The sequence below is a fragment of the Tarenaya hassleriana genome, unplaced genomic scaffold, assembly GCF_000463585.1.
Source record: "Tarenaya hassleriana unplaced genomic scaffold, ASM46358v1 Cleome9, whole genome shotgun sequence".
Lineage (NCBI taxonomy): Eukaryota > Viridiplantae > Streptophyta > Magnoliopsida > Brassicales > Cleomaceae > Tarenaya > Tarenaya hassleriana.
This window is the reverse complement of record NW_010971389.1, coordinates 3,111,388-3,124,127: the sequence shown is the minus strand read 5'-3', so window position 1 is coordinate 3,124,127 and position 12,740 is coordinate 3,111,388. Positions and strand designations below refer to the sequence as shown.

Sequence of the window (12,740 nt, the reverse complement as noted above, 5' to 3'; positions counted from 1 at the left end):
GGGACGACCACACCAGAAGGTACACCAATGTACCTGGTTAGGAGAATGGTGGGTTCACTTTCTTTCACTGAAATATGGATACCCTTTGATGGAGTTTTTGGCATTCGACCATTTGACTTAATACAGCCTTTGAAAGCAGAGCTCCATACCGGTGTGAAATTAATTTTCGAAACTGATATAAAATTGAACAAAATCTCATCGAAAAACAAAAACTATTTTCCTCGACCACAGAAGGTCGATCTACACTGAAACCCGAAACTGCGGTTACAACTAGAAACAAACAGCATCGTATTTTTTAACCACAAAAGATGAAGATGGTGGAACCCATTTCTCTAATCAGACACTGCTGTCTGAAGTGGCAAGTGACTCTCGACTTCCTTAGCCTCAGCCTTTTCTGCTACAGCCTTTGATAATCCGAACATCTGATATAATATAAACGACCCCAAGTAAAAAGCTTGTTAGAAATCACAGCATATCAATCAGATTTCAGATTCTGATAAGACACAACCAGGTGCAGGTGATAGGGGAAAGAAACCTTTTTGATGGTCTTCTGGAAACAAGTCTTGTGTTCATCCATGGAGGCATGGATGAACTCGTCGATGTGATCCTTCAGGTCCTCAAGGAAAGTGGCATCATCCTTCACCTTCTTCCTACATGAAGTTGTGGCCGGTTGTGGTGGGTTTTCAGCTTGATTTTTCTGGGTCTCCATTTATGCCTGTCCAACACGAATACGATCATCAACCCGAGTCACAAGAATCGCCCACATATGTTACTCGACATGTAATTTTTCCTCAAATAAGTAATAGACTTCACACCATTGAGACCCGCCCAAACCACAGACAATGGATGACGAAAGCCAGCAGATTCATCACAGCCACAAGCATAAAGTCCTCACATATAGTGATCGATCAAACCCAGAAAGAAGCAACAACACTTTTGGACATTTTCACCATTTTGTTTACAATCTCAGCATCACAACAAAACCTCAACTTAAATCCATCTCGCTCACGAATACGGTAGAGAGTACTTACATCTTCGCAGTTTCGGGAACAGAACCCAAAATAAGAAATCGGGTCTCACTCTATCGAATTGCAAATACACCCGCAGTAAGAAATTTCACAGCGATTATTACAAAAGAATACCCAACTGACTATTAGACAGAATGGCAGACAGAAACCGATATCCCGAGGGAACAACACAAGATACAACCTCGATAACAAGAACCCAGACAAAAACCACAAATTTCGTTATCCCCAAACGTATAATTGGCTAAAAGCGGACAGAATCGAAAGATAATTTTATCAATTTAAAACAACACCGGAAATCACCCGCTTTTCCTCACTGAATTTAAACGAAGAAAAGAAATCAATAAACCCAAAAGTGAAGAACAGGTTGGAGACTGGAATTACCTTAGTTGGGCTTCCTTTCCTTCTACAGACTTCACCGCTGTGGGGTGGAGAGAGAAGAGAGTATTTATACAGAGTTTCGACAATAATCTCCTGTGACGAGAGTACAGTAAGAGAGACACACAATTGGACCATTGGTTATGACACGCAGAAAAAATGTACCACAGAGGAAATAAAACCCAATTAAAAAAAGACACGTCATATAGTTAATTATCGTGGGGAATAAGCCAGTCTAATCGATGTCCTTGAAGAGCAAGTCGGTACAACGACGACGTATCGTTTTGCGAGTTAAAGCCTGGTAACAAAAATACAATGGGCCTGCCTGATTCAGTGGGTGAAAGTTGAAACAAACGCATTCTCGGGTTTTGGTTTAAATTTCGTATTTTATCGCATTAATAAATATTAAATATACTATATAAAAATAGTTGGTTTGTGTCCCGTCCGTCTCTATATACCCATGTTCCTTCCAGCATATTATAATTATTCAATTTTTACATACAAATAAAATGGAGTTAATCCCATAAATATTCCCGGACTTGTTCAAATCTGGAAAACTAATTCCCCAACTTGTACACTTCCATAATAAATATCCAACTTGATAAATTTGACACAAAAATACCAGAACTTGTAAAACGTTGTCAAAAAAATTATTGGCTAAGGTTGACTAAAAATACCGTTAAGAGAAGATGATGTGGTACACGTAAGCAGACCTGTAAAACATTTTGTCATGCCAATAAAAGCATGCAAATTAATTTGACCGATTTAATCGGTTATACCGGACCAACCAATTGGTTCAATAAAAAAAATCTGATGTTTCTTTATTTACCCTCGATTTCGATATTTAAAAACTTTAACTCTCATTTCTCTACCCTTTTTCGGCTGTCTTCTTTTATGTTCGTCGTCGACATCATCATTTTACGAGGACTTTGAAAAATTTGATAGGGGTACATACTAATACTTTCTGTATTGATTTTCATTTCTTCATCGTATTTTCTGACTTCTGCTTCTTCTTCGCTTCTCCTTTAATCTTCTGAAATTGTCTCTCTGTATATCTATTCTTTATAGGCACAAGGAGAATCCAATAGCAGCAATCCATGTAAAAGGAATAAAACAATATATCAAACTCAGAATACAACATCACAAACTAGCTTTACCAAAAAAAAAAATCACACCAACAATAATGCAATTTGACTTCTCAAAGTATTACATAAAATAAGTTCAAGTTTGGAAAAAAAAAAAAGATGTCTGGATCGAAAGATAGTTTCTTATTCAATAATGGAGAAGAAGAGTAGAGAAATGAAGGTAGAGGTTTTTATTAAAACCAAAAAAAAAAAGTTGAAGGTTTCTAAATGTCGAGATCGAATGGGAAATAGGGGAAAAAAAGATGTTTGTTTTATTGAACTGATTGGCCTGTCCGGTATAACCGGTTTAATCGGTCGAAATTAATTTTCATATTTTTGCTGATATGGCAAAATGTTTGACATATTTGTGTATCACCACATCATCTTCTCTTAACAATATTTCTGGTCAACCGTTAGTCAATAATTTTTTTGACAATGTTTTACAAGTTCTGGTATTTTTATGTCAAATTTATCAAGTTGGTTATTTATTATGAAAGTGTACAAGTTGGGGAATTAGTTTTCCAGATTTGAACAAGTGCAGATATATTTTGGACGAGAGATTTATAAATTGACCCACAACGGTCGGACATATGGACCTCACATTAACTAAACCCTCATGGGCTTGCTTTTCGCTGGGCCCACTTCATGACCCATTGTTATACGTTTGGATGTATTCAAAAATCTAAATTGGGCTTATTTTGGGGTTTTACTTTTTAAAAATTGGCCTGCTTCATGACCCACTAATAGATGTTTGGTTGTATTTGTATGTGTGTATATATATATATATATATATTCATTTTGTATTCTAAAGTCAATTAACTATGAAATCTACAGATAATTATACAAAATAGTTGGGAATATGTGGTTGTTATTGACATATGTGAACACCAAAGGCATAAGTAAAACTGATCAAAAGAAACCCAACATTCTATACGTTCTGTCGTTTACTTTGACTGTCTGATCTTAATTGGTTTTCCCCTAATTATTACCACTTTTAAGGCTGACTTAAATCACACACGTCAAAAAAAAAAAAAAAAAAAATTAGGTCAATATTTTGCGTTGATCCAAAGACAGACGAGTGATTAGTCTAAATGTACAAGATTTAAATGTACCGATTCATAATTAATGCCAAGGGTTCGTCATATATTAAATATTAAAAAAAGACTTTTTTTTTCGGTCAGAAAGAAAATACATTGGATTACCATTAGCCAAATTATATACAAATCTGGATATTTTAGCTCTCAGAATGATATTCGAAATATATTAAAAATATATAATATAACGATCGAGAATGCGTTTTATTACAAAAATCTGGAGGCGGATACTAAAATTATATTAAGCATATCCGGTGAGAGCAAATGCTAATGCGAAAAGCATGCGAGCCGCCAACCTTACGCGTAAATTAATTAAGTACGTCGAAAGGAATTCTCTAATTACTTTTTTAAATCGTATAAGCTAAACATACTTACGACTCAACTTATAATTAATGTTATCATACGTATACATGCATGGATTTGTGTGTATATACTATATACATACACAAGCGCAGATAAAAAGCATCACGTGAGATATAAATGAACAATAAACTCAAATTTGATTTTTTTTAAAACTGATTTTGTTAGTTATAAAAATGGCATATACACCTAGATATACATAAATATATATCAGTATGTGTGTAGGAACCGCTTGTATATAAAAAGTTACATTTATATGAATTTATACGAGCATATACACACACACACACACACACACATATATATATATATATATATATTTTCACGAATGTATATGGTTGGTTGAAATATATAAATATATTTGAAGAGTGCAATATTTCAACTTCAACCATAAGAAATCGGCCGCTGGCCAACCTCACAAAATCTGACTTTTTCAACACATATTATATATATATATATATATATATATATATATATATACTGGTAAATTACGTACCTTTGTGTAATAACCAAACATTTTGACATTTCTTGTCACACCTTTGCTTCACCAATCGAATTAATTCATTGTGTGTGATTCTTGTTCTTGTTTTTTTTTTAATGCACGATCGCCAAGACGTGAAAATGCACATGGGTTTGGCCAAAGCGGGGCTTTATCATAGAGACCATTTGGCTATCTTCAATGTATTCAGATTGATCTCTGCATTCATATCCTTTGTGCTCTATTCCAATATGGTTTCCTCTTCTTCCATAGATCTTTCGACTGCAGTCCTTATAAGGGTCGATCAATCTGGTAAAGGGGATTTCACCAAGATTCAAGAAGCCATCGATGCTGTTCCTCCTAATTTAAACGATACCCATCTGTATTTCATCTGGGTTAAACCCGGAATTTACAGGTGCTTATGATTTTTCTTAATTTAATGAATCGAGACTTCTCATATAATATTATATGATATGTATATATATATATATATATATGAAGGACGTGCATGGCATGTGATGATGAGGTTTGATAATGTTGGGAATGGGGTATGGAATGAATTAGGGAGAAAGTGGTTGTTGCTGAGGATAAACCCTACATAACACTGAGCGGAACACAAGCTTCCAACACCATACTGACATGGAACGATGGCCAAGACATCTTGGCTTCTCCCACCCTCACTGTCTTTGCTTCCGATTTCGTCTGCCGCTTTCTTACTATTCAGGTACCATATACACACATCGTATGATATGTTGGAATTGAATTCTAATTATGGATGGTCACAGAATACGTTTGGAACGGCGGGACAAGCTGTGGCCCTGCGAGTGGCTGCCGAGAGGGCGGCCTTCTACGGATGTGCAATAAAGTCGTACCAAGACACTCTTCTTGACGACAACGGAAATCATTACTTCAAGAACTGCTATATCGAGGGAGCCACCGATTTCATCTGCGGAAGTGCATCTTCTCTCTTTGAAGTCAGTCTCCGATATTTTTACACAGAGAATTTAATTTCTTCATCTTACGATTATATCCCAAAGCATTAAAATCTACATCTTGTTTCGACTAAGTAGAATCTCGATCGCTATGATTTGGAATCATTGCAGAGGTGCCATTTGCATTCGTTATCGTCGAACAATGGATCAATAACCGCGCAGATGAGGTCATCGGCAACAGAGAAGTCGGGATTTACTTTCTTGGGATGCAAGGTAACAGGCTTGGGTTCCACGTTTCTTGGAAGACCATGGGGAGCTTACTCTAGGGTTGTCTTCGCCTATTCTTTCTTGTCAAATGTTGTCTCGCCCGATGGATGGAACGAGTGGGGAGACCCAAGCAAGGAAAGGTACAATTCCAAAATACATTTAAATTCGAACTAACAAAGTGTTTGATCAATATATATACGGGTTTTTTTTACTATGTATCGTATATGTGTTCGTACAGTACCGTATACTATGGAGAATACAGATGTTATGGGGATGGAGCTGACCGGTCGAAGAGGGTAAAATGGTCAAAACAATTATCCGATGAAGAAGCCGCCGCATTCTTGAGCAAAGACATGATCGGCGGCAAAGATTGGCTCCGGCCGGCTCCTTCTCATTTCAGGACAAGCTCCCATATCAAAACATAAATCCGTCAATTTGATTGATTAATCTCATTATTTCTTGTTGGAAAACGTTCAATATTTTATTATTTTATTGATTATATACACCCACGTAATGTGTATGTTTAATTTGATTTGAATGCACTTAAGCGTTGACCGTATAACTATCATTGTCAATCAAACCGAACCAAAATCAAGTATGTATTTCGGTTGAGAGAGAGAAAAACGGAACAGAATAGAATAGATGGTGTCGTAACGGTAATAACCGTAATTTCGGCGTTGAATCTTTCAAGGTCATTATAGTCATTTCGTTTAGGGGCAACTTGGTCATTTTGTGACCGCCACCAACCGAAAGGTTCGAACTTTAAAGAGAGCGTGAACCCGTGTCCATAATCGATCGACAATCTCTCTCAACATTTTTCATCGAACCCTTCGCGCACCGCCGTCTCTGTCGCCGGGAAATAACTTCAATCGCCGGAATAAATGGCGGGAAAGAGCAGGATTCTGTTCATCGGAGGCACTGGTTACATTGGGAAACACATAGTGGAGGCGAGCGCCAGAGCCGGCCACCAAACCCTCGTTCTCGTCAGGGATTCCACGCTCTCGAGCCCTTCGAGATCGACGATCATCGATAATTTCAAAAATCTGGGCGTCCAATTTCTCCTCGTACGTATTTCTGATTCTGGGTTAGCTTTGATTCTTTCGCCGAGTTTCTCTTTTCGTCGCCATTTCCGGATTGAGGTTCCTGTTGTGAGACGTTATCTCATTTTTTTCCTGGGAAAGTTGAGGGAATTTTTTTTAGGGAAATGATTTGTGTCTCTGTTGGTGGATTTTCTCTAGAATCTGGAATGAGGAAGCTTTCTCTTGAAACAAACAGAAGATATGGTTCTTTTTCCCTTTCGATGTCAATCTCTGTCTTTCTTCTTCCTGAAAATGGACAGGGAGATTTGTTTGATCACGAGAACTTGGTGAATGCGATAAAGCAAGCGGACGTGGTGATATCAACAGTTGGACACTCGCTCTTGGGGCATCAAGACAAGATCATCTCTGCAATCAAAGAAGCCGGCAATGTCAAGGTAAGACATATCTCATGAGTCACGACATGTTGCATCCATATAAAAAATTTGTCAGATACCATCAAAGCAAATGCATCCATATCACCGTGTAGTTAAGAGGATATATACATATATATATGAATGTATGTACATGTATAACTGATGCACAATGTGATGTAGTCTTGTATATTTATCGGTCTATTTGTCTTTCACCCAGAGGTTCTTTCCATCTGAGTTTGGGAATGATGTGGACCGTGTCCAAGTTGTTGAACCTGCAAAATCATCTTACACTACAAAGGCCAGAATCCGCCGTACTATCGAGGCCGAGGGTATTCCGTACACATACGTCTCTTGCAACTTCTTCGCTGACTACTTCCTCCCGACATTAGCTCAGCCAGGTGCGACATCTGCTCCCCGAGATAAAGTCTTCGTCATGGGTGATGGTAACCAGAAAGGTATAACCTCTTTTTCTTGTTATCTTAATACAATCTCTCACGGAGAACTTTCTGTAATTTCATCTGTGTTCATGCCCGTATAATTCTAATATTGGCTATATATATATATATATATCAGCTGTATTCAACAAGGAAGAAGATATCGCCGCTTACACGATAAAAGCAGTTGATGATCCAAGAACATTGAACAAGATCCTATACGTGAGGCCAACTGTGAACACCTACTCCTTCAACGATCTTGTCTCTTTGTGGGAGAAAAAGATTGGGAAAACGCTGGAGAGGATCTACATTCCAGAGGAGCAGCTCCTCAAAAACATACAAGAAGCTTCTCCTCCCATGAACGTGATTCTGTCGCTGTGCCATTGCGTGTTGGTCAAAGGAGGCCACACAAGCTTTGCCATTGACCCTTCGTTTGGAGTGGAGGCTTCCCAGCTTTACCCTGATGTCAAATACACCACCGTGGACCAGCTCCTCAACCAGTACGTTTAATTTAGATTCCACCATGGAACATGAAACCTCTATTTTCTACCTTCTAAGAAATTAAGAAACGAAACATTTATAATTTTAATTTAGTGGTTTGATTGCTCCAAAAAGTTCCTCAGGGTTTCCACTCTATAGAAAAAGCATCAATCTAATTTCTCACCTAAAATAGAGGAGAGAGGGAAAATTACAGCATGTTTGATCTGCGGTCCATAAAAAATTGCCATGTGAATGAACAATCTTTAAGCGGCTCTCTTCCCTTTCTTGCCGGCAGAACCTTTCCCTTTCTGTGCCTTGCCACCGCCGCCATGACCGCCTTTCTTCCCCTTCTTACCGGCTTTGCCCACGCCACGAGACCTCGAGTCCTTCTTCATCCTCCGGTCCACTCTCACTTGACCCTTCCCGACCTTCACCCCGACTCCCTTCTTCGCCACCACGTATTCCTTCTTAGGCCTTTTAGGCTCTGCTTTCTTGTATAGCTGTTCGATCATCTTGCTCTTTGATCGGTCTGAAATGTCTGCTTGGTCTGATATACTGTTCGCCTTCTTCCGTACCTTCTCCATCCTTTTCATGGCAGCTCGCTTCTTCCTTGCCTTGGCCTGGGCCACTTTCTTCGCAGGACGAGCATTGATCTCTTTGAATTGAGCTCTCATGGCTGCAACCTCCTCCTTCGTGATAGGTTTTATTGACTGCCTGTGACGTTTCTCGTCATCCAAAAACCATTTGGGTAAACCCTCGTCGTCAAACATGTACTTGTTATAGGCATCGTCAAGCATCTGCTCTCTCTGCTTCTTCCTAAGCATTTTCTTGGCATAGGCAAGTATCTCGGCTTTCGAGTTGACGTCTTCTTCGTCAGACTCGTCAGAGGATGAGTCGGAGCTTGAATCCGTGGCTGGTGTTGGGACTATCTCAAAGCCATCTTCATTTTTGGTACTCTTGGGCTGGATCTGATCAGCAGACGTGCTTGACTTCAGCTTCTTCTCCATTGATTTGTCGGCTTTAGACGGATTTTTGTTCTGTTTTTGGACCTGCATTTCGTCTTCACTGTCATCTTTTCCCAAGTCTCCTTCCTCCACAGCTTCCGCAAAGATATCTTGACTGAACCATTTATTGGCAATCTCCTCTTGCGTTGCGGCTTCCCCATCATCGAGGGGTACCATCAGAGGGTTTGCCTCATCATTGCCCTCGTTCTTGTCTGAATCATTATCAGATAGAATTTCTTCATCACCATCACCGTCCTGCAAAGCCGAGAGAAGCTTTCATCAGTTCAGAAACCTATGGCACCCCTTCCACACCCAAATATTTATATGCGACCATGGATAGAGGAATACCTCCAATTTTTCAGCGTAGACTTGCCTAGCTCGCTTCCTTTGCTTAGCGCTCCCTTCCTTTTTTGCCATATAACGGTCATAGGCCTCATCAAAAATCTCTTCCATGTGTTCGTTGTATCTATAATCGATAAAATTATAAGGATAATACGTACAAATACAATGTAAACATGGTTAAGGTTTTCTTGGAACTATCTACAGAAAGGGTTTATGGCAAAACCTCTGGCGTTCTTCATCAGTGTCTATGTCACTGTCAGACACCTCTGAGGTTCCCTCACGACGTCCGTCATTCTCACTGTCATTGGCATTACCATCTTCATTATTGTCAACTGCCATCAGGTCTTTCTTCCCCTGAACGAAAACCAACAAATGAATCACTTTTCAGCTTGACAAGTTAACGCAAAAAGGAGGAATATGTTCAATTAAACTTTCTGCTTGACAACAAGGACAACTTAATTCAAAAGAGAGGAATATGTTCAATTAATGAAACTGTCACGGGCTGTTAAAGAATAAATGCAAGTCAGAAGAAAATCGTTGCAACTGGACGGCACCATAAGAAGCTTCCTGTTAGCCCAAGTCATGAAAGGTGAAATCCAAGGAAAAAATTGAGAAGGGCTGAAATGGAGTACCTTGATAGAAGAAAGAGAGAATAACTCATGGTCTACATAACCATCTTCAAGGGCATCTATCTGTGCACCTGTTGCCTTCCGCAACTTATCCTGGCAGATGGAACGAATAACACAGAGGAAGCGTCAGCCATAATTAAACACCGAAATCTAATCAGAACATATGAACTTGTGAAGAAAGCCTCACGATCAATTGGACTCCTATCGATTTTGGTACAAGAGGCAGAGGATTGAGTAAAAAGGATGCTTCAGTTATGCTTTCTACGCATCCCAAAGACCAATTCAAACAAATTGCTGCAACAAAACCTATGCGATAAAGTGTTCTGTCATAGATTTTTTTATAGAGGACATTTGTTTAACAGCATTTAACATGCTAAAGTCATTCCTTCTATGAACAAAACCTTCTTCCATCTCCATATGACTGTCCCAATAGTCACAAAGCAGCTGCTTATAAAGCTTACAGTTGACTACATCACCAGTAACAAGTCCAACCAAACAAAGAAAGAAACGCATACACCCATTCATTTTGAATGTACCTGTCTTGTTTGCAATAGCTAGTTGGCACTACTGCAATCCTAGTTCAAGCATTCATTGGCAAGGGACTTGATTTTTTTATCTATAGAGAGGTCAAATACCTTAGCTCGTCGTTTTGCAAGGAGCTTCTTCTCCCGTTTCTTCTTGCGGTCTGTCGCGTTTGTCAACTCCTCCAATTCATTGAGAAGTTTATCATCATCATTTTCCTCCTCTTCCTTTTCGGCATCAGGATCCTTCTTCGAACTTTCCTTCCGTGAAGGAGATAGAGCCTTCCGGAGTTGCATTCGCCACCTACAAAACAAAGCGAAGATCAATGCCTGTAAAGCAACTCATGGTACTTCAGGACAATGAGTGGATGGTTGATGAAAGACGCAAAAGATCAATGCCAGGGAAACTATTGGCCTATCAGTGTATGTCTTACTTTAGGAGATGTTTGAAGTCATTCTTCCCCAAAACAGGTAGATCATCACAAAGAATTTTAACCTGCCGCAATAAAAGACAATAGGCATTAGAAACAACGAAAGGGTATCGGAATAATAAGCATAATTCAATTACAGAGGGTAAAACCAAAAGAAAAAAAAATTGCACCTCTTCTGTCGTCAAATCATGTTCTTTTATAGGTAAAGAAGCTTGATCATCAAAGGATATAGTGGTAACAGAACCAAGGATCTCAAGAGGACTTTCCGACCAGATGAAATCAGCTGCTGACGCAACTTTCCTCACAATCGACTCTCCATCTTCATACCTGTATACAGCAAATCATATATAAGAAAGGGTCATAAAACAACGACGATAATAAGCGACTGAGACCTACCCATCACGGTGTCTTTTCTGTTTTGACACTCTAAGCACATCCACAACCTACAAATTCGAGAACAAATCATAAAATAATCACACGTTAAACAGAAAGTAGGGATACATACCACAACCACTCCCCCCAAAATACCATGCTTGATACAAGTAATTACCTTTCTTGAGGGTTCTATAGCACCCTGAAAGAGATGTCTGACATCAAGAAGGCGAGGATCAATCTTGGCAGGAGCTTTATACTTCAGACCCAACAGATATGTTTCAGCAGAAGCTGAACGACTAGCTGGTGGTTTAAAAACTTCCACTTTCTCAAAAAGCTGCACATCAAATTCCACTGAGTGTAGTAAGAATCAAAACAGTTACCTGAACAAAAAGGAGAGGAAAATCCAAACATTACCTGCTTAAGACAGAAGAGCACAGAGTTGTAGTCCCGTGACCTGAAAACCTAGAGAAGTAACAAGTAAAGAAGTAATCAAAACTTCATATCAAACACATCACGACACAGTAAGAACTGAAGCACTCCAAATAAGTTCGAAGATTACTAAAATGGCCAGAAAGCAAGCGTAACTACAAACTCGGGAAGTAAAAAAATCAATAAAACATCAGAATTAGCTATATGATACCTTGCTATCATAACATCTGATATTTGAATTTGTTAATTCCAGAGATAAAAATGGAGCATACATTTCAGTCAAACCCACCAAAACACCATAGGATCAGAGAAAAATTACCTTGGTAACGAAAGTCCCTTTCGGGGACAAGAACTCGGTAGCCAACTTCACGGAATCGATAACCAAAGCGTTTTGGCTCATGGCCTCCTGATCCCACGCACCACCGACATTCGGAGACCCATCGTGCAGAACCAAATCAAAAGCCCTAGCACCATGTTTTTCCATCACCTGCTTGATCTTCGACCTGCACTCAGGCCTGGTGATATCCTGCTCCATCGCCACCGCCCCACGAATCGGCGCAATCGGAACGAGATCTATACCGAGGACGAGACTGCCAACGGGAACACGCTGAACGGCGACCTGCATCCAACCACCGGGAGCGGCGCAGAGATCGAGGACACCATGGGCGGAACGGAGGAAAGAGAACTTGGTATCGAGCTGAGCAAGCTTCCATGAGGCTCGCGATCGATAACCTTGCTCCTTAGCGAGGCGATAATACTTATCAAGACGATGCTTTCCCTTCACCTTACCCATGGCGAGGTCTCTAGTGTTTTGGCTGTCTTTCCTGAGGCCGAAACAGAAGAAACTGTAGGTTTAGGGTTTTGGGAAGGTTTAATAGGAAGGCGACAGCCAAGGTTAGACACCCTCTGGCCCAAACAGAAGCTTCTTCAATTTATTTTAATATATGCATACGAACTCCACTTTATTCTTTTTTCTTTTCTAAA

At 39.6% G+C, this 12,740-nt stretch overlaps 4 protein-coding genes across 4 annotated transcripts; 2 read left to right on the top strand and 2 right to left on the bottom strand.

The window, feature by feature from the left end:
* Positions 1-180: 180 nt before the first annotated feature.
* Positions 181-1,490, bottom strand: LOC104804132. Its single transcript, XM_010528311.1, has 3 exons — positions 1,410-1,490; positions 536-715; positions 181-422 (listed from the first exon to the last, which is right to left on the bottom strand). The coding sequence occupies exons 2-3, from the start codon at positions 707-709 to the stop codon at positions 333-335; spliced, it is 264 nt and encodes an 87-aa protein (XP_010526613.1). The 5' UTR covers positions 710-715; positions 1,410-1,490; the 3' UTR covers positions 181-332.
* A 3,012-nt stretch (positions 1,491-4,502) lies between these two features.
* LOC104804131 (putative pectinesterase 11) lies at positions 4,503-6,208 on the top strand. Its single transcript, XM_010528310.2, has 5 exons — positions 4,503-4,874; positions 5,024-5,183; positions 5,245-5,433; positions 5,563-5,798; positions 5,897-6,208. Exons 1-5 carry the CDS (start codon positions 4,579-4,581, stop codon positions 6,081-6,083), a joined length of 1,068 nt encoding a protein of 355 aa, XP_010526612.1. The 5' UTR covers positions 4,503-4,578; the 3' UTR covers positions 6,084-6,208.
* Positions 6,209-6,442: 234 nt separating this feature from the next.
* On the top strand, positions 6,443-8,134 carry LOC104804128 (isoflavone reductase homolog). The gene is made up of 4 exons (XM_010528308.2): positions 6,443-6,722; positions 6,998-7,132; positions 7,329-7,566; positions 7,685-8,134. Exons 1-4 carry the CDS (start codon positions 6,540-6,542, stop codon positions 8,053-8,055), a joined length of 927 nt encoding a protein of 308 aa, XP_010526610.1. The 5' UTR covers positions 6,443-6,539; the 3' UTR covers positions 8,056-8,134.
* LOC104804130 (putative rRNA methyltransferase) lies at positions 8,107-12,605 on the bottom strand. The gene is made up of 11 exons (XM_010528309.2): positions 12,076-12,605; positions 11,742-11,789; positions 11,503-11,661; positions 11,349-11,395; positions 11,123-11,279; positions 10,956-11,017; positions 10,636-10,825; positions 10,004-10,093; positions 9,595-9,725; positions 9,378-9,495; positions 8,107-9,284 (listed from the first exon to the last, which is right to left on the bottom strand). Exons 1-11 carry the CDS (start codon positions 12,547-12,549, stop codon positions 8,289-8,291), a joined length of 2,472 nt encoding a protein of 823 aa, XP_010526611.1. The 5' UTR covers positions 12,550-12,605; the 3' UTR covers positions 8,107-8,288.
* Positions 12,606-12,740: the final 135 nt, after the last annotated feature.